At 39.5% G+C, this 21525-nt stretch overlaps 1 protein-coding gene across 1 annotated transcript; it reads left to right on the forward strand.

Moving 5' to 3' along the window:
• Positions 1–18097: 18097 nt before the first annotated feature.
• foxd3 (forkhead box D3) lies at positions 18098–20076 on the forward strand. Its single transcript, XM_072574037.1, has one exon. The coding sequence runs from the start codon at positions 18455–18457 to the stop codon at positions 19586–19588; it is 1134 nt and encodes a 377-aa protein (XP_072430138.1). The 5' UTR covers positions 18098–18454; the 3' UTR covers positions 19589–20076.
• Positions 20077–21525: the final 1449 nt, after the last annotated feature.

A 21525-nucleotide genomic window follows, 5' to 3' on the forward strand; every position in this document is an offset into this window, starting at 1 on the left:
TCCTGTCAATTAGGGAATTGGTGAGACTGCATCAGGAGTCTGCATTTGTACAGTATTGGTCACCGAACGTACAGAAGGATGTTAATGCATTGGAAGCAGTTCAGAGAAGGTTTACTTGCCTAACACCTTGAATGAGTGGATTGCCCTGTCAGAAAATGCTAGACTGGTTAGGCCTGTATCCTTTGGAGTTTATAAGAGTCAGATGTGACTTTATTGAACATATAAGACCCTGATGGAATACAGATGGATGTTGAAAGTATATTTTCTTTTGTGGGCAATCTAGAACGAAGGGTCTTAGTTTAATTTAAATCAGAAACAAGGAAATTACTTTTTCTTTTAGAAAGTTGTGAGTCTTTGGAATTGTCTTCCTCAAAAGGCAGGAAATGCAGAATCTTTAAATGTGTTTAAGGCAGAGGTAGATCAGTTCTTGATTATCAAGGGAATGAAAAATTATTGGGAATATGCAGGAATAGTAGAGCTGAGGTTAAAATCAGGTCTTATTGAATGAAAGGGCCAAGTGGCCTACTTTTGTTCATAAGTTGACCATAGTAGGCCGCAAGAGCTGACCAACAATGCAGGCAGAGCAGAGGTAGGGTAGTTGCTGGTGTAGTTGCATGTCTTCACCCCTGTGGAGGAAACACTATTGGGGAGAAGACCAGAAGCATAACTGAACTATTTGGAATAATGCTACATTCCTGTGTAATCCACAATCCCTTATCTCACTTCCACCCCACCTCTACCCAACACCTTTATCGACAATTTGTCTTGATTTACAATCTGCAGAGGATGTTACTACATACTTCTTGCTTGCCCCCTTTCTCTCAACTTAACCCTGTGCTAGTGAATTTATGCTTCCAGACATTGAAGAACTGCCACTCGCTTAAGGCACTGCATTGGGAGGTTGATGTACTGGATAGATCAGGCAGAAGAAAGACTGTGACTTTGAATGGATAAATTAATATGGGCTGAATGGTTTTCCTCACCCATAATTATCTTCTGTCTTCACTAATAATCATGATTTCTGCAAGCTAAAGTGGAAGGGATATTAAGGCAGACTTCAACAGAGAATGAAAAGTATCAGAAGAATATCTCATTCTCTAAGCCAAGTAAAATAAGATTTTTTTAAATAAAAGTATTATTACTAATTTTTGGGATTGTGTCATGTTTCTTGTGTCATTGCTATTTTTGTAACATTCCAAGAGGTTCTATTGTGAGTTAAAACCGGCTATTTTGTGTGAAAAGGGCATTTTAGTGAGGAGAAACAAGATCTTTTTATGAAAATTTGAAATTCCTTTTCATCAACTTGGCAACCCCAGGAGGAAAATTATAGAGTTCAGCAGGGTGTTTGAAGCTTGAAATTCACAAAAGTCTATGCTTTGGAACAATTTCCAAAGTTGCAAGATCTTCACAAGGGAAACAGCATCTTGTGCAGAGTTGTTTCTCCATGCAGTTTTTCTGCTCTGTTCTACAGATCTATGTATATCTGCATTTGCTCAATAGCTCACAGTTATGCATAGTCCCTCATTATTGTGTTTGAACTGTAAATGTTGAAACAATTGTTGAATGTAGACATACTGTTCTGCAATCAAAATGTAGATATTTTGCTATTCAACTGTGGTAGTATTTTGGCCAAACACATATAGTGACTATAAGTGGAAATTCTGGCTGATAGATCATTCTCCCAGTGATCAGGAACACAGTTTGGTCATTGTACTACTGTCAAAATAGCTCGTGTATGTTTCCTTAATCCCACTGGGGACATAAATCGTGTATTTGTACCACATCCTCATATAAAAGCAGCATAACAAAACCAAAATATTGATGAGAAGGCATTTGTTAGTGTCAACAATTTCAGAGCCTACATAACACTTAGAAATATTCAACTCTGTCTTCAAAACTTCCAACAGAAGGTGAACCTTCAAGACATAAATTAAGGGTATCCTCCCAATTGACACAGTTGACCCAAAATCAGAAGTCAGGCAGCAGTTGTGGAGAGAAAGCCATGTTAATGTTTCAGGTTCTGTGACTTTTCTTCAGAACCCTTTCAGGTCAGGGTCATTGGAACGCAAAACATTAACTCTCTTTCACTCCAGAGATGCTGCCAGACCTGCTGAGTTTCTCCAAAAATTTTTGGTTTTGTTTCAGACTTCCAGCATCTGCAGTTGGATTTTTTTTAATATTTGACCCAATATCAGTTGTCCAACAAAGGATAAGCTGCTTTCCTTGCCATATAAATCACTGGGAACTTCTGACCTGCATTCTCTGCCAGCAGTAACACTAGAATAAGATGGAGCTAGATAAGGGAGGTCTTTCAGAGTGGCCATTGCTGGTTATTACTAAGTATGGAATAATTTTAAAATATAATTTGACAAGTGCTTGGATCTCATAGGATCACAGAAAAAAAAAGGGTTGTGAAATGAATCTTCCAGGCAGTGCAACCACAAAGGGTCAAATGATTTCATGTGCTATATCTTACTCAGTTTGCATGACTGATGTTGGAAAGTATGTACATAGAGACATTGGATGAGGATAGGATCTACTTGACTGTAATTCCCCATTCCCTGCAACAGTAAAATGACTTGCTAATACTCATTGTCCAGGGTGAAACGTAAAGAATTAAATTTGGCCAACATAGTGGGAGGCAGCCAACACCTCTGAATCACCTGATGAAGGAGGGTCACTCCGAAAGCTAGTGTGCTTCCAATTAAACCTATTGGACTATAACCTGGTGTTGTGTGATTTTTAACTTTGTGCACTTCTGAAGCCCTCCCAAGAGCACTCCCTATATTCAAGGGGAGTCAAAAGAAGAAAATGAAATAAAGAACCATGCCCCTTGACTCCTGGCACACCATACTAATATGCATCTGTTTTTGGATGAGCTGAAGTTCTATCTCAAGGTCAATCCTGTAATCAGTGGAACTAGGTCTGTGGAGCGTACAGAAATCATCAACAACAACTGCACATTGATTTAATTGTAATTATTCAGATCAGGTCTGAAATAAATAGTATCATGGATGATGGAAAAGCTAATTGATCTTCATTGTAAAAGCAAACAGCACAAACCAACTGGCCTGACAAAAGGGAATAAATGAAAGTGCATACTGTTCAGTGACTAGAAAGTAATTGCTCTGTTGTTCTTAATTATTCCAGAAATGACCTTAATTCGATTCAAAAACATTGAGGATAATATAATGGAATTACTTTTTTGGACCACCAATCCTCTCCGTTCTCCTCTTAAAGAATCTCACTCACTCTAGGTTACAGTCCAATGAGTGTTGTACATATTTTAATACTCCTCTCAAATACCTGCAGTTATTAAATCATGAGAGAACTGTACAGTTTTTCTTGATGTTGTTCTCAAAATTCACTTACATGCAATTTCCTATATTGTGGGAGAAGGCAGAAGGTGCTTCTCCTGAACATTAGAAACTATAGTGTAGGTAGAGCTGAAAAGACAGAGAGAACACATCTAATTCTGGAGAAGACTCACATTCAACCCAAAACACTAACTCTATTTCTCTCTCTGCGCAGATTCCACCACACATACTCAACATTTCAATCGCTTTCTGTTTTTATTTCAGGTTTTGAGCATCTGCAATATTTTGCTTATTCATAGAATCCCTACAGTGTGGAAGCAGGCCATTCAGCCCATTGAGCCTGCACTAACCCTTCAAAGAGCATCCCACCTAAGACTCACTCTCTGTGCTAGGACACTGCATTTTCCATGGTCAATGAGCCTAACATGCACATCTATGGACAGTGAGAGGAAACTGGAATACCCAGAGGGAGCCCACACAGACATGGGGAGAATGTGCAAACTTCACACAGTCACCCAAGGGTGGAGTTGAACTCAGGTCTCCGACACTGTGAGGCACCAGTGCTAGCCACTGAGCCACCATGCCACTCTTGTTTTGCTGACTTTTATTGCTGTAAGTGTTAAACGTGGTCAGGTTCCTGCTTGGCTTTGATTCCTCTATCTATCCATTCCCACACATCAAATATCCAGCCAATATTGTCAGTGGAAGTAAAACCTGATAGCTTCTTTTCCCATTTTGTGAACCACCGTGGCTGAATTTCTTTTCTATCTCCACTGAGGCTTGTCACCTCGAAGAGCTACCATCGTGCCATCACAAGAGGTGGGTGAAAATTGATGGCAAAAAAACCCAATGGGTATAAAATAATGGCTGTCAGTGTTGATCTGCATATTTTCTTCAGGTCACCAACTACATTATCTTAAACTCCAGGAAAAGGTCAATAAATTATAACTGCAGGGAGAAATGGCCCATTATAACCTGCAATTAAAAAGTAATTTCATGCAACCTTGGGAATGACAATGTCAACTCGTGGAGATGCTGCTGATGTTGAATTCTTTAAACACAAGCTGAAAAGTTAGGCCAAGATTATTATTATTATTATTATTATTATCATAATTATCTAAATGAGCTTGCACAGTTTAACATAGATAAAATGCTTATAGTCACACATTGCAGAAGAGGACATTTTAAAAGTGCCAATTTAGAAACAATGGTTGTTTTTTTTAACCTTTCCCTCTCTTCTGAAGATACTGGCTTATTCTGAAATGCAGTTTTCCCAGAATCAGGTGCTCCTGTACCTTGCCCAAGTGATTGTTCTACGTAAGCAATAATATAGCAGTTATTCAGTCGTAGGAGGAATCACAGCAAATCCATTTCTCACCTCATCCAAAATGAAATTTGACCTGGAAATTACAATGAGCAATGATATTATACAGCACTTGACAAATTTCCTCTTCATTATTTTACAGGCTGTATTAACCTGTTTATTTTACATAATACCTCCACTACACACAATACACATGTTTTCTCAGCAGAATTCTCTAGCTAGCAATTAGGAGATGTATTCCCACTGACGCTTTACCTCTGCAATTCAGCAACATCATCATTGTCACTGGGCTAAAATGAATTTACATCGTACAGACCAACAAGTGAACATGATTGCAACATGTTTTGAATAACTAATTTCCACATTTAGCAGCACACTTATTTAGGGCAGCTCAGCAGAACATTTTCTTAAGTATTTTATCGCACAGATAAACGTATTCAGGTTCCTCATCCGAATAACTAGTTCTAGGTCTGAAATATTTTCACGACCTGTGAACACCTTGTGACTTTTTATTTCTTTAGCCTGGTTCTGTAGCTTCCCTCTGACAATTATCTCAGAAAATAAAGTAATTAGAAATGCAGTCATTGCTGTTTTACAAGTGAAAAAGTAGTATTTGATAAATATGTACTGCAATAATATGTAAAGTTATTTATCAACTTGTGTAATATCTGCAAGATCTGTACTCACCGGTCCATATAAAGAGAATGTTAAGAGTAACCTGTATAATCTGAAGGATGACATTGACTGCAATCATATTTAAACACGTGAAAATGTTTTAAATTTTAAAATATAGATTACAATTTGTCATCTTTTGGAAGGAAATACTTAGCAGATTTCACACTTTTTGGTTCAATTAAACTTAAAAGGTTCTGGAATGGGATCTATTCTAAATCAGAAATGATTTTCTAAAAGTGCATTCCCCAAAGGGGACCTTGACTTTCTCAGCCACATATAGGGAAATTATAGGCTACTTTTCTGCAAATATACAATCATTAAAACTTAAAACAAAATGGAAATCCATAGGAATGCATTCATGATTTCCTAATATTCTTTCTATCAAATGGAAGCATTTAGAAACTTAGCTATGATAACTTTATAAGAATAATGCAATAGGACTCTTTCTTCATTATACTGTTTGGAAATTAATTTGAGTGACATTATCATACACACATTTGACATACTTGTGTCAAATTTCACAATTTTATTGAAGGCATTAACCCATGTAAAACAAACAGGTTAACACTGCTAGTAAAATAATGGAGAGGAAATTTGTTAAGAGAACATTAAGTGCTGTATGATAATATTGCTCACTGTAATTTCTATGCTAATATATTCTACTCATTAAACTTTCCTAATGTTGGCAGCTCTGTGATGGTCACTCTCAGTGTCTTTTCATTTGAACATGGTGCCTCTTATTGGCTACATTAACCGCATATACCTCATCAAGAGCTCCATCCAATCACCTTGATTTAAAATTAAAAATTTTTAATCTGAGTTATTGGGAATAACAATATTTAATAACTTATATAATTTATAATAATTTACAAAATTATCAAATGGTTTGTATCTATATGCCAGAATGCATGCTTATAGTGTTATTTCAATCAAATATATCCCAGAACCACTGTCCACTGTCCTTGCACTGAATCCCATTCCAGAACGTCATGTAACCAAATCACATGGACAATTGTTTCTCCTTGAACCAAATTCATGAACCAAGAGTCAGCCACATTTCAGACACAAATAACTAATGATAAATCAGATCCTAAAATAATATATTTCTTGCATTTTCTAATTAACTTTGTTATAAAAATTGGCTAATAATATCCTTCTGAAAATATCACTGCATAGAAGAAAATGGACCAGTTGCCATTTATCTTCATAAAGATAACTGTCTACCTGGTTCTGCTTCCCCATTCCTTTACATAGTTCTAGTCCTATACCTCCGCTCCCTACTCTAAAATCTGTTATCCACACTTCAGATCCCACTGCTTCACGCTAGCCATAGCTCAAAGTTACTAGTGTTTGATATTAGCTGCATTCCTAAAAACAGACCTCCATTTTCCTTCCAACTCTTGCTCCTAACCCTGAAAAGTGTAGCTGCAACCATCTAGTCTCAATCGGTCACTGTTCCCTTGTCAGCTGTAAACCATTTGTCAGTTTTGCATTTTAGTTGCAAACTGACTGTGTCTTTTTAAAGTCGTAAATACACTGTTCTTCAAAAAACATTTCTTCTTCTTTCAAGATCAAGTCAATTCTATGTCCTATTGTTGATCACAACGTCATATTCTCAGATGCCACTGCAAAGAGCATGATGTGTTCTATGCTAAGTCTAGGTCCTGTCTTATTATCAATAGTAGAAGATAGACCCCTGTGAGGTTAAATAGAAGAAGTACTTGTTGTATAAAACTGAGGTAGTTTATTGTATGATAGCAATAAGTATAGTTTACATAAACTTGCCAGGTATAATTAGCAGGGTTCTCAGGAGCTGTGTCAAATACATCTGCTCCTTTCGGGTATTTTCCATAACTGCGCTATCTTCGCCCAAAGATATGTGAAATCATCAGATTGCGTGCAGCTCAATATAGCACAAACATTAACTCCTTCAGAACCATTACCTTATACTACAGATACAACCTTCAAGACTGATGTTTTCCAATCACAGAGACCACCATCTTCACCCTCTGATGACAGGTCTTGCTTAGGAAAGCAAGTTACAAAGACATTTAGCCCCAACTAATATGAAGATAATCTGCAGTCCAATGTTTAGATCACCAGAAAATAATTCCAGCCACAGATCTTTTAAATCAAATCTTATTTATAATAATTACTAGGATCTGTAGGCAGCAAAGTATATCACATGTATATTCTCTTATAAATGATTCCTGCACTTTATATTCATATGGAACAGATAGGGCTCCAAACCATGCCAGTATGGAAGGATTGAACAAAGGCTGACAGAGTTGGGATTCTACTCACTGGAATTAAAAGAATGAGAAGTGATCTCATTGAAACATTTGTGATTCATAATGGGCTTTACAGAATAAATGCTGAGAGGATGTTTCCCCTCTTGAGAGAGCCTGGGACCAGAAAACATGATCTCAGAATAACAGGATGCCAATCTAAAACTGAAATGAATAGAAACTTCTTCTCTCAGAGGATTGAGAGTCTTCGGAACTCCTTGCCACAGACAGTGATGGAGGCAGAGTCTATGTGTATATTTAAGGCCAAGAAAGATAGATTCTTGAGCAGTAAGGAAATCAGCGGTTGTGGGGATAACACAGAAAAGTGGATGAGAGGAATGTCAGTCAGCCATATCTGGCTCGAGAGGCCAAACGGTCTACACTTGTGGTCTTATTACTACTTCCAAGTCCCATTATGTGAGCCACCATCAAGTGGTGGTACAGAATTCAGGGCTATAAATTTTGTCATTTATGGTTTAGCTGGCTGAGGAGAAAATATTGGTTGATGTTAAAAGAATTCACATATATGACACTGTGACCACAACAACGACTTACATTCATTTAACAATTTGATGTAGTTAAAATGCTTCAAGACTTCACATCAGCATTAACAAACAAAATTTGACATCAAGTCCTATAAGATCAATTAGAATAGGTGATCAAATAATTGGTCCAAGTGGCAGCCAGCCCTTAAATAATCCTTTCAAGAGAAAAAAGGAATGTCGTAGGCAGGGATAATGGTTGCTGTGTTTAAGGCTTAGACAGTTAAAGACATGGTTACCAACGATGAATGAAAGTTGGAGAAATGCAGTGGGCCAGGTCTGCAGAAATTCAGAGATCTTGAAGGGATGTAGGTCCAAAGGAAATTACAGTTACAGGGAAAGAGAAGAACATGGATAAATTTGAAAATATGTACAAGGATTTTAAAATAGAGATACTGCTAGACCAAGAAGCAATATAGGTCAATGAGCACAGCAGTGATACATGTATAGGACTTAGTGCAAATAAGGATAAAGATCACTGAACTTTGGATGAGTGCAATTGAATGATGGGCACATGACTGAAGACAGTCTAAGGGTGTACATTACTTACAAAGGTATGAATAAGCATTTCAGCAACAGATGAGCTAAGGCAGTGCAGTGTAGAAGAAAACTGGCATAAAGAGTTTATGGAATTAAAGCTCATCTCTGTGTCAAGTAGTTCATTGCAAATAGACTGGTTCCATCCTTGACATTGAGTAGGAAGAGACAATGGATCAGTGGCTAGGAAATGAAGATTGTGACAGAGATGAAAGACATTGACGCTTGGCTTTCAAAATTTAATTGGAAGAAATTTCTGATCATCCCTTATTGGAATTTCAGTACAGCAGTGTTTAATATCAGACGCAGTGCAGTGATTGACAGCGATGATGGTAAATTAAACCTTGGTGCCTTTTGGTGTATGTATGAAATCTGACATTTTGTTTTTGAATTACATTAACAAGAGATAATATGAAAATGAGAAATAATGGGGGTGAAGGATAGTTGCTTCTAGTACTCTAAAAGTGACAATGTCAGAACTGGATGATATGATGTGGAGGTGCTGGTATTGGACTGGGGTGGACAAAGTTAAAAATCACACAATGCCAGGTTAGAGTCCAACAGGTTTACTTGAAAGTACAAGCTTTTGGAGCACTGCTGGAAGAAAAAGTGATCATATGGTTCTGACTAAACAGAAAAGGTTGAAATTAGATGATTGAAGCTGGATGACAAGGACAGGTGTCAGAGACAGTGTGAAGATTAACACTGGCAAAGGCTGCAGATAGGTCAAGGAGGATCAGGAGGCAAAATATACCATGGTCACAGTCACATAAAATGTATTTTGTAAATTTGATAATGTTCTTTTCAGCGCAATAGAAAGGGAGGGGGGAATCTGATTAAGGGGTTGTTTTTACATTCATTCTTGCATTCATTGCTCTTCTGTAGTTCCCTTTGAGAAGATGTTGCTGAGTTGCCTTCTTGATCTATTGCAGTCTTTGTAGTGTATGAACACAATGCTGTTAGGAAAGGAGTTCTAGGATTTTGTCCCAGCAGCAGTGAAGGGGCCAAGATATACTTGAAAGTCAGGATGTTGTGTGGCTTGGACAGAAACTTTAAACATGGAGATGTTACGCTTCGGCGGGGCGGTGTGGACTTGTTGGGCCGAAGGGCCTGTTTCCACACTGTAAGTAATCTAATCTAATCTAATCTAATACATATGTAGGACAGAAGGAATTAATAGGCAATCCCAGAAAATCCTAGAATCCTGGAATGGTTACAGCACAGGAAGAGGTCATTTCACTCTTCACATCTATATTGCTCTCTCTAAATGCAATGCAGCTGGTTCTCCAAAAGATGGGCATCACTTATTTGTGGTTTTTACACTCCTGCACTTTCCAGTTTGGCTCACATTGCTACGATGTCATATACCATGCTGGCTAATACATATTCTCCATTCATTCCATAGATTACCCTATGCAGTAACAAACCTCCATGATAAATAATCTTACTGCGTTATTTGCGTTCCATAGATATGAGAAATTCAGAGCATGTGCACTTTTCACCCCAGCAGTGAGCAAAATTTGTCACCTAACAACAAACATTTCATTCAGTGACAACACCACAATGAACTTGAATTAAGAAATCCAGATGTTTCCACTTGCTCCTGTCATAGCTATGGCTGAAAGAACAATAGATTTTAGAATTGTACTGGTGGCTCATACATTTGTTTAACAATTATATAATTGGAAGACGGATGCTTTGGGTGTAATATTGTCCAAACATTGATTTTATATCATACAATTTAGTAGCGCCTCAGCTAACTCAGCATATCCTCAGATTTGCATTGGTGTCAAACTAAGTCTTCTGCTTAAATATATATGTAAGAGTTAATTATCTGCCTCTGCCAAGTCAATTGATTCAGTATGAATTGTATCCTTTGTCGAAGCCAAAGACTGCAAAATTTATCTTTGCAAAGGTTTGTCACGTTTATTCCCTTTCTGTATGTTGACACACAAGATGGTACTTGCCATTTCACATTTTTTTGTGAAATACTTATGTGTACATAGTGACAAAAATCCATCATGCAACATACCAGTAGCTTTACTGATACATGTGATGTGGATGTTGCAGCAAGACCAAACCTGACCGTCCTAGTGAAGATGGTGGTGAGTTGCCTTCTTGAAGTCTGCGTGGCATAGATAAACTCCAGGTTTAAAAGTCGCCAGAGAAAAGAGATAATTGAGGTAGCAGCAGTCCTCTGATATCAAGTCTGGGTTTTAAATACCTGTAAACTACCGGGGCAGGAGGTTCAATGGAGAGAGGTTGCATGATTATCTGCTTGTTGCAAAAAAAAACGGACACGTGGCTCAGAAACTGATTTGAAAATCCCTGAGTATCAATGAATGGGATCCATATCACTCGATTTTGCAATGCTGTGTTGTCTGTAACGGATCATTATTAATGCAATGTTATAAAACAGTATCATAATATATTTAAATTGGTTTTGGCTGCATAATCGATGTTTAAAAAGCAAACACCACATGGTGTAAAAATTACATTCTAGACAAAGCAAGTATAATACACCGTGGCTGCCTCAGTGAATCAGCTTCATTCTTTGGATGATTTTTGCCCTTTGTAAAGTAAGTTTCTCACAACTTGTTTGATTGATAGAAAAAACAAGACGTGGGTCTAAGATGGGCCTATCGGTTGGGCATTGAGGAGTGTTGGTCCTGAGTGCAAGTTATGAACTTTGAAACTGTCTTGAAGATGGGTCCATGTATCTTTCAAATTATTGCTCAATGATAAAAGAACAAATGGGAAAGTAATCTTTTTTATTCCTGATGAAGGGCTTTTGCCTGAAACGTTGATTTTCCTGCTCCTCGGATGCTGCCTGACCTGCTGTGCTTTTCCAGCACCACTCTGAGCTTGACTCTGGTTTCCAGCATCTGCAGGCCTCACTTTTGCCTAATCTTTTTTGTACCCCAATTCGAAAGTCGAAAACTTCACTGGCAAAAGAGAGTTGGCTTTCTCCGAGAAGCGAAGGTTGTAGTGAGCTTTTCGAAATCAGACCAGATCATTCTGTTTTTACTGGGGCGGATGACCCGCTGATGATCTTGCCTTTAATTCCTGTTCTTTCGGACGGTCAGAAATACAGCAAAATGTATTAGAGTCAAACAAAATGACACAAATGTTCCCTTCCAACATCCCTGGGAACGTGTCTTCAACTGCAACAAAAAGGGAGGAAAAGGCGTAAAACAAGACAATAAATCGGGAAAACACGTGGACATTGGTACATGGGACAGGACTGACATCGCGGAGATGCGGGGAACCCACCGACTGTTGTCTTCTTTAATATTGGGAGCTGGATGGTCACCTTCAACTCAGATCATTCGTATTCTCAATGAACCTGGCCTTGCCGGAAGCAGACAACGTTTCAGATATTTCCCCTTACTTGTTTCTAAACTGCACTTATAAGCTTTGTAAGAAACCCGTGTATTTGATACACTTAGATGTGCAATTGCTGAATAATGTTCCAATAATAACCTTTGTTTTTAAAAAAACAGGTAGAAAGGAGGGGATGCGGATATGGCCCATGTTCCCCCCATATCAGTCCATTTCCCGGAATGGAAGAAATTGTCTTTATAAACCGTTAGCTTTCATCTAATCTATAAACGACCTTACTAGTGGAACCTGTTATTCCAAACTGGAGCAAACTGCTTTTCAAAGATAAGGATGAAGACTCAAAATTACGTTTCTGAAAATGAAATCAAAGCGCGGGGGCATTCCGCAGAGTTGAACTTTCCGAGTATCCCTTGGTCCAGGGAGCAGCTGAGAACTTGGCACCTTGACCGTCACCTTGCAAAACAGGATCGAGGTACTTCTCCGGTAGAAGAGTGGCTGCCAAATTCTTAAATGAGAGTATCTAAAGAACAAACTGTGTCACACAATCCCTGTTTCCTGCCTGCTAGTCCCCTGCTCGAATCTGTTTGCTCAGGGAGTTCTGCGTGACCCTGTGCTGGAGATCTGGTCACCTTCACCGAGCATCTTGTCACGACCTCTCTTGACACATCCCGAGTTCATTCGGTGCCAGGTTCAACAACAAGTTTATATAGAAAAGATGACACTTTAGGAATCCACGTAAAAGGGTTGCACAATTGGTAAGAGAGTCCAATGTTTATTTTTGACTGACAGTAAGAGACAGTGAAGTTAAAATCGCAGATGTTACAGGTAATGCTGATGCGGGGAGGTGGGGGGAGGGAGGAGGAGGCTGCAACACGGGTTTCGATGTTCTGACACCACACACCAAGCTGTGTTGGTGCTCAAAACTGATAGCAATGGCTGAATGCGTGAATACGGGGTGGGGGGGGGGGGGGGGGGGGAGAGCAGGAATGGTATTTAGATTTTGTAATTATAGTTTGTTTTATCTTAGTCGATATTTCCTAATGATAGGTAGGCTGCTGCTAAAAAACAGGAGTGCTGTCTGGATAATAAAATGTGCCCTGACGCTTTGTGAGCAATCCTTGAGAGCACACTGACAGTGCCATTGAATATCTCTTTTGTTCCAGGCACTTCTTCTGCTTGTGAAACCGGGGCTGCCCGCGTCGTATTTGCAAAAAAATATCAACAGATAAAAATGAGCAACTTCATGTTGTTTGACAGAGAGTTACACATTGATGGAGTAGGTACCTAAAGGGGGTGATAATAGCGGGATCCAGCCCTTTTAGGAGCTGTAGCCTGCAGGCTACATGTGACCAGACCGTACAAAACCAAATTAAACATTTCTTTCAATAAAAAGTCATTTTTTATATCTTTAAACAATAAACCCACATGATGTAAATTCTGACATCGCGGAATAAAAGAACAGTTTTCTGCAGAACGATGCATTTTGATTAAATCTGACATGCTGATAACTTCATGCTAATGTCAAATAATTAACATAATAACTATAATTAAGAGCGCGCCAACAATGCCATTAATTCATCACGAATCTCACTCGTATTCTAAACGCTGTCCAAATGCTGGATCCGAATTCTTTGAACCTTTAATTAAACGAGTTGCCTTTTTATTAAGCACTGTTTGATTTGTATAAATTGGAGTTATCCTACTTACTTTTTCCTATCCATTATCACCGCAGGCTTTCCCCCCTTCTCTTTATTTCCTTAATTGCTTCAAGTTACAACACACAGAGAGATGAAATCTTCTGTTTTGTCACTTTCCCTGTACTGCTGTGGTTAATCGGAGATTTAAATCAATATAAGCAATTTTACCGCGTTCAGCAAGAGACTGACTCTGTTGCTAAAGACGGTGTTTGAAATTTCACTAAGTTATTCAAATCGATATTTTCAAATCTATGAAAACTACCGCGCAAACGCCGGTGTTTGTTTTATAACAAGATAAATATGAAAGAAGCCGGAGTGGCAGTGTTCGCTCTCTTAACAGCGTCGACAAATAGTAGTGAAGGTGAACGGGCTGGGGCTTTCTTCTGATACACACACTGGGTACACACACTGGGGATAGTCGGTAAAAAGGTTTCAGTTAGACAGCGAGTAAAGGGACTAACCGGTTTTACTGGATGTGCGGGAAGTGTGAAGGGGTGAATCCGCAAATACAAGGCTGCGGCTTGCCCGATGTTTGGGCAGTTCACATTATCGCCATTTCCAGTAGGAGATTGCTCATGTCCCAAGAATGTAAAACACATTTTGCTGGTCAGTGTCGTCTCGCCCAAATTTGGGGTCAGCCCACACCTTGGTTCGGGGAAAGGATATTTCCCCACAAATCACTCCCCCTCTTGCTGTCTACACCCATCATGGAATTTCTCCTTCTATAATCCAAGTTAAAGTCATGATTTTACCTCATTCATCCGACAGGCTCATAGGGTTTAAGGGGCGCAAATAGGAACTCTTTGATAGCATTCCCGTAAAGCGATTAAATTCTGGCAATTGCACTTTGCGGAGCTACAGCCTTAGGGTTGTGTGAGCTCGAGTGACATCTGACCGCAATCTCATCAGATGGGTCCAAATCTTAGCTACACTGACCCGGGAAATGAGTACATCCCAACTCGAGTATTCCCGTCTACTTGAAAATACTGTGTAGGTAACCAGACAATACATTTGGAGGACACTCCAGTGATGTCTATACATATCCCTTTTTTAAAAAAAAATGGTTCCCCTGCCTTTTCACTCCATTTCATTCTAGCGATACAGATTTCCCTTCCCTTCATTTCATCTCCCTGTTTCTTCCTTCATCCATCCACAGGATCTTGCCTGGATTACATGCCGTTTCCTATGAGGCAAATTCGCTCCGGTTCCAGTGATTATTTTAAAAGGGATCTGTGGCCGCCCAGCTCCACTCAGAGATTTGCTCCTTCTCATTAGCGACCTGATATTAAATCAGATTATAGCCGCTCTGAGATACAAATCAGGCGGTTGTGTACTGCACGGGAGAATCGTGGCATCTTGTTTACTCTGCCTAACTTTTCTAGGGCGGCGGGGAGGGGAGAGGAGGGGAGGGGAAGGTGGTTGGTGAATAAACCCCTTTGCTGCTGAAAGTTTTTAGGGTTTTGGCGCTGAGTTTCGCCAGCGAGGGTTCGCGTGGGCCATTTCAATTCTTCAAGTACGCTTGGGTCATCCTGAAATTCCGGTTGCTTCTTGTAATGACAACCTGGAATCGCACTGATAACCACGTCGTGATTTCACTGTAAACTTGCCTAATTAAGTTTTGCTAAATTGGTCTGGAAAGGCTTCCCATAGAAATAATTGTAGAACAGACAGTTCTCTGAGTCAACACGGGGATTAGTACAATACATCCCTAATCGAGGGGAAACAATCCTTTTCACGCTCAGGGTCATAATTAATGGTATGATTTAATTAATTTGACTTTTATTGTGTGTAAGAAATGCGCATCAAAGGGACTTGTGATCTGTGTTTTTTTTTAAATTCCCTGCCCAACTCCTCAGAGAGTTAAGAAGATCATCAGAAAGAAATAGGATGATGCTTCTGAACAAAGACGGCATTTTCTGCTTCTCTTAACGACGCTCTTTCCGACTACCGAGCTGATCGCAGTTGAAAGCAACAGCCCAGATGGTCGCATATAGGAGTCTCTTTTTCTATAAATATCAAATAGTGTTCATAAATGAAACCACTCTCTTATGTTGCAGCTGCATCCCGGGCTCTGGGTGCATTTATTTCGTCCTGCAATCACACAAAGCAACTCTTATTATTTTATCGTGGAACTTTTAGAACCCCAGATACTGTCAGGAAGACGCGATATGTAAAAATAACAAGGGGGAAAAAGAAGACTTTGTGAGGCGAGCTGTATTTGCCGGTGGTGAGTTAACCTACCAGTCTAGGTTGTTTGAAATGAAGAGGGAGTAGAGAAGCCGCTGTTACAGTAACCTCTCTTGCTCCCAAATTACTGTAACATCAGTATTTTGCTTAACAGTTAAAAACCCATCACTTTCAGCTGCAGAATGTGCTTGATTTTCGTCAGATGTGGCGCACGGGGAGTTAATCGCGTAATTATAACGAATACAAACGAAAAGTGGTTAGACCACGCAGAGATAGGGGCGAATTTTTGGTTTGTCCTGGCCCGAAACAGGTTTTGTTAAGAATTTGGTAGAATCATTTTAAAGTTTTGTTTCCCCCCAAATAAGTTTTGACTGGGGCAGTCGAACGGCGGTGGAGTAAACAAACGAGAAAACAAAGTGCTTTGTAAACTGAGATGTCCTTCCGTACTTACACAAATGGACACAGCAACCAACAAACACTCACTTATAGCCAATTTACAATCACACAATGCAAGATCACCACTCCCCCCCCATACGCCCCCACCCCCAATCCCCTCACTCCCCTCCAGGCTTGATTCAATTTTTCTTGTCCTCAATCATTGTTTAACATATCTTAATTCGCTTGCATTCAGCACTTGTTCAAAACACACTAGGCTATACATCTTAATTGTGCATTATTAATTGAAGTAAACAGTACCTAATTTTTGCAAAAAAAGGTGAATGCGTTCACAAAATATTATTGTTTCGTTCGTATTTAAACGCCGTAAAATCAACAATTTAGAAATCCACTATAAATAAATCGAAATAAAATCCGTAACAGTTAATGATAGCAGCACCAAAAAAAAGAAGTTAAATTCTATTGTCGGTAAAAAAAACCTTTTTACAATGGGCAGGGGATGTGGTGGAGAGCACGATACTCTGTGGGGAAATCGCTTACTGTTTTATAATATCATTTTGAATCACAGGGATGTCTTGTCAGGTTTCAATGGTTATTCATTCCTCCCATCGAAAACATGTCGTAAACCCATTCACATGGTTTTGTTAGTCTTAATAGGAGGGTGGAAAGAATAATTGATTCTTTTGTCACTTAAAGATATTCTGATTTGAGTAGGAGGAATTGGGAAACAAATCAATTCGATTTTAACCTCATTTCAAAACTACAAACAAAACCTAATAGTTACACACATGACTGCAGCATTACGAGAAAAAAAAGAACAGGTTTTCATCAAAACGCTGCTTTTGGAAAGGAAATATTGCGTTGAAATGAGGTTTTTGTTTAAGGGATGGTGTCAGTTCCTGTTAAACTTATTTTGAGAAGTATAGTTTCCACGCTGCAGGTTCAAACCCTTCTTTCCTGAGAACAGGATTGAGATAAATGCTTACCTTCAGTGCTGTGAATGGCTCGTTCACATTCACCCACTCTCTCCCATTTCCTAGTTTTTCATATGCTAACACAGAAGGATGATTAGCTCGTTAACACCTCTGCACATCCTGGTTCAAAGTTCTTTATTTGTAGCTATCCTTTTGTTATCGGACATCTTTCCCCCACCCAGGTCGTTGCCTCTTTACTATATCTAACAGATTCATCAATAACCATGTTGCTGTATTTGTGGCAGCCGATGTAGTACAGTTATAATTCGCCTTTACAATAAAAATAATATCATGTAGACTCTGAGGCCTGACTGTAAGTCAATGCAAAGCGAAATAACAGAAACAGTAATAACGATCACTGACTTTACATAAAAAGCCCAATCTGCACAACATTTGCTAAACCGAATAGTATTACATTCATTAATTTGGGTTTGATATCCAATCAAAATATTTGTCTTCACGCTTTTGATTAGAAGGGAGGAGATGCCCTGGAAATAAAGGAAAAATAATAAACAAACATTATAATACAATTGTGCATTTGACCAAAAAAGTGCACTTGCAAAAAATGCATCCAATTAAATAACTTTGAGTTCTCGTTCTTGTTTGGTTCTACTACCAACTTTATTGACAAAGAATGCTTTGCTGGTCTTGATAAAATGCTGCTGTAGGAATGAGTGGTGCTCTTGTTGTCTTGGCCGGATCTATGTTGACGATTAGATGAAATAACTCGAGTTTTGCATGGCTTAACAGAGGGAAGTCTGACGTTAGTCCCTCACGTGACAATCCTGAGAGTATATCTTTAACTGAAACATTCTTCAGACAGTCTTTTTTATATATAAAAAGGAGACATTAAAAGCTAAAGAGCTGCGAGGCTGAACGCGCCTTTGAAAACATTGCGAGAAAATACAGGAAAAGTTAATCAGTTGCAATGTGCAAGTTGAAATAGGCTGTCAAAAAAGTTGAAGGTAACTATTATTGACAGTCCCTTGACCTGCATTAAAAAAAAGCGTTGTCATCTGATCTGCAAGGGACTGCCAGCTGAGACAGTGTGCGTGAGGGAGAGAGAGAGAGAGACGGGAGACAGGACAGGAACAGAGAGGCAAAAGAGAAGTTTCATCTGAAAGGACGCCGAGTTCTTACCTTTTTTTTTGCTGATTTGTAAAAGGGAAAGCGTGATGACCCTGTCAGGCAACGGCAGTGCGAGCGATATGTCAGGCCACACGATCCTCAGCGCCGAGGATGTCGATATTGATGTGGTGGGAGAAGGAGACGAGGGCATGGGAAAGGACAGCGATTCAGACAGCCCCGCCACCCACCATCAGGGAGAAGAGCTGGAGGAGATCGGGACAAGAGAAGTCGCCGAGAGTCCTCCCGCTATCTGCCAGGCTTCCTCGGAGGGAGAGCTAACCAAATCGGAAACTCAGGAAAGTAGCTCATCGAGCGGCAACACCGCCTCCAAGCCCAAGAACAGTCTGGTGAAACCACCTTACTCGTATATTGCTCTCATCACCATGTCTATTCTGCAAAGTCCCCAGAAAAAGTTAACCCTTAGTGGGATCTGTGAGTTCATCAGTAACCGCTTTCCATACTACAGGGAGAAATTCCCCGCCTGGCAGAATTCCATCCGCCACAACTTGTCCCTCAATGACTGTTTTGTGAAGATTCCCAGGGAACCTGGGAATCCGGGGAAAGGGAACTACTGGACCCTGGATCCACAGTCTGAAGACATGTTTGACAACGGGAGCTTTCTTCGCAGGAGGAAAAGATTCAAAAGGCAGCCTGCAGACCATCTGAGGGAGCAGACTGCTCTCATGATGCAGAGTTTTGGAGCTTACAGCCTGAGCGGTCCATACGGGCGTCCGTATGCGCTGCACCCCGCCTCCTATGCTCATCCCTCGACTCTCCAGTATCCCTACATCCCTCCTGTGGGTCCCATGTTACCTCCAGTGGTCCCGCTCATCCCGTCCAGTGAACTCAACAGGAAAGCCTTTAATTCCCAACTCAGTCCCAGCCTCCAGCTCCAGCTCAGCAGTCTGAGCTCCACGTCCATCGTGAAAACGGAGCCAACCAACAGACCTTCTTTCAGCATCGAGAACATCATCGGGGTGACAAGCACGTCAGGGAGCTCACAGACTTTCCCGCGGCCGCCAGTGACCGTCCAGTCTGCCCTGATCAGCCCACAGCCCTTGTCTTTAGCGAGAAGTACAGCTACAATAACTCCTATCCTCAGTGTCCCCACGAACATAATCTCCGGACAATTCCTACAGTCAGCAGCTTCGGCCGCCGCAGTGACCAAATGGCCATCTTAATAACTCCTCCACTTGCAAATGCTCACTCACCATGACCCCTTTTCTTCTCTTGTGGTAGTGGGCTGCACTGAACTTGACTGCGAATTATAGACTGTATACTCTTATATATATATATAAAAGGAATGCTTTCTGTACAGGTAAATACGTTTGTAAATATTTATATACGGAACCTATCGGTTCATACTCATTGAGTTTTATTTTTTAATTAGACTGTTTCACAGTTGTAGTATAGAGCTTTCACACTTAATGTCTTTTTGAAAGGTTCATTGCCAGTAGTTTATTGACGAAAATGTATAGATATTAAGAAAGACTGAGTCGAATCATTCTAAAGAATTAATCCAACAGGAGAAAAAATGTCAATATTGTATACGATTGCAAAAGCTTAAAGCCCTTTATATAAATTAAATATATGTATTCTATGTAGCGCTACCGTCGTGTTGTACAATGAGAATTAAGCAACTTTGTAAATAAATTTTACAAATTACAAACTTTTTCCATTCTTGTTCATTTCTTTAATAAGAATGCTTTTGGCATTGTAGGTTTAGATTTTTTCCGGTCATAATTGTATTAATGGTGAAGGGTTACAGATTGGGACATTAAAATATATTGTCAAAACGATAACCAACATGGCAGCTCGTCATATTATAAATAAAAACTCCGATTGAAATGACGGCATAGAGGTCATTGCCTGTTTTTTAAAATTAAAAGCCATTTAATCAGTAAACATTGTGCTGAAGATATTAGCTGTGAAATTTGAGCTGACAGCAACTACTGTTTAACTTCATGGAAGAGAGATTCGCAAAAGCAAATTGAAAAGGGTTAGGCTGAAATCTGTTTCAATTTCAAACTAACAATGTAGCAAAATCTGTGATGGAGTATCTTTTAACATAGCAACAGATTTTATAGCATAGTCATCTTATAAAAAAAGTGATTTGTCATAACTTAAATATTTCATCTCTAAATCAATATCTTTACAATCGCCTTTCTATTTGGGATGCACTTATTATTTATATGAAACTCAGCAAATGGTTAAAGGCGAATATTTAAACTTTTTTTTATTGGAGCTGATTTTGTTTCCCTGACTGGAGTTGTAAATTCAGAGGTTTTAAATGAAATTGTATCGCCTACATAATGACTGAAACAATAACATGCTATTTAAAACAGGACGCAAGAGTACACCATCAACCTGGCATCGATTACCCGCAGGTGACCTGAAATTGTTTAGTCCTAAGAAAATGTGTGAAAACAGAGGTAACAGTGCATGCGGGTTAGAAAGAGCAAAAAGAATGTAAATTAAACGCGAGCGATTACTGCTCCGTTACTGAAAAGAAGAATTTTGCTCTCCGGGAAATATCACACTCCATGTACAATCTCGCTACTTCTGTCTATATTCCCGTTGCAGATGTGTTTGTCCGGCGTTTGAACGAATGTTGGCACTAATACCAAACAAATACACTTGCAATAAATCGGATAATTTGAAATTATTAATTATCTGAAATTCAAAAAGCCGGTCTGGTGCGGACTGAGTACTTCGTTGTGGGGATATTGAGAATACGTGGGGTGTAATTGTATAATCTGAATTTCAATAAATAACATACGCGGTATTAATTCAACTTTTAGGTCTTGGAAACAGATGCGAATTTCTGGGAGGGATTTGAACTTGAAAAGCTTGGTTTCCAACATGATCGAGGGCGAAATCGAAAGCAGATCATTTTCAGAGACAGTTTAATACTTTGTAAATGATCTCGGGCATTGAGGATGATTTTAGACTGCCAGCCTTTCTCCCCTGACTGTTTATCTATGTGTCGCGGCTTCAAGTGTCGCTGGCGGTATTGAATATCCTTATTTACTTCACACTCTGAGCTTAAAGAGTGTTGCGAAATGTCTGGCCCTGTTCAGCTTGAACAACATTTGCAGTCCTGGCTTGGACGTGAGTC

Source organism: Chiloscyllium punctatum, chromosome 7 (genome assembly GCF_047496795.1).
Source record: "Chiloscyllium punctatum isolate Juve2018m chromosome 7, sChiPun1.3, whole genome shotgun sequence".
NCBI classification, from domain to species: domain Eukaryota; kingdom Metazoa; phylum Chordata; class Chondrichthyes; order Orectolobiformes; family Hemiscylliidae; genus Chiloscyllium; species Chiloscyllium punctatum.

Coding starts and splice junctions, on each gene's coding strand:
- foxd3 (XM_072574037.1), top strand. CDS start 18,455: ATGACCCTGTCAGGCAACGGCAGTGCGAGCGATATGTCAGGCCACACG.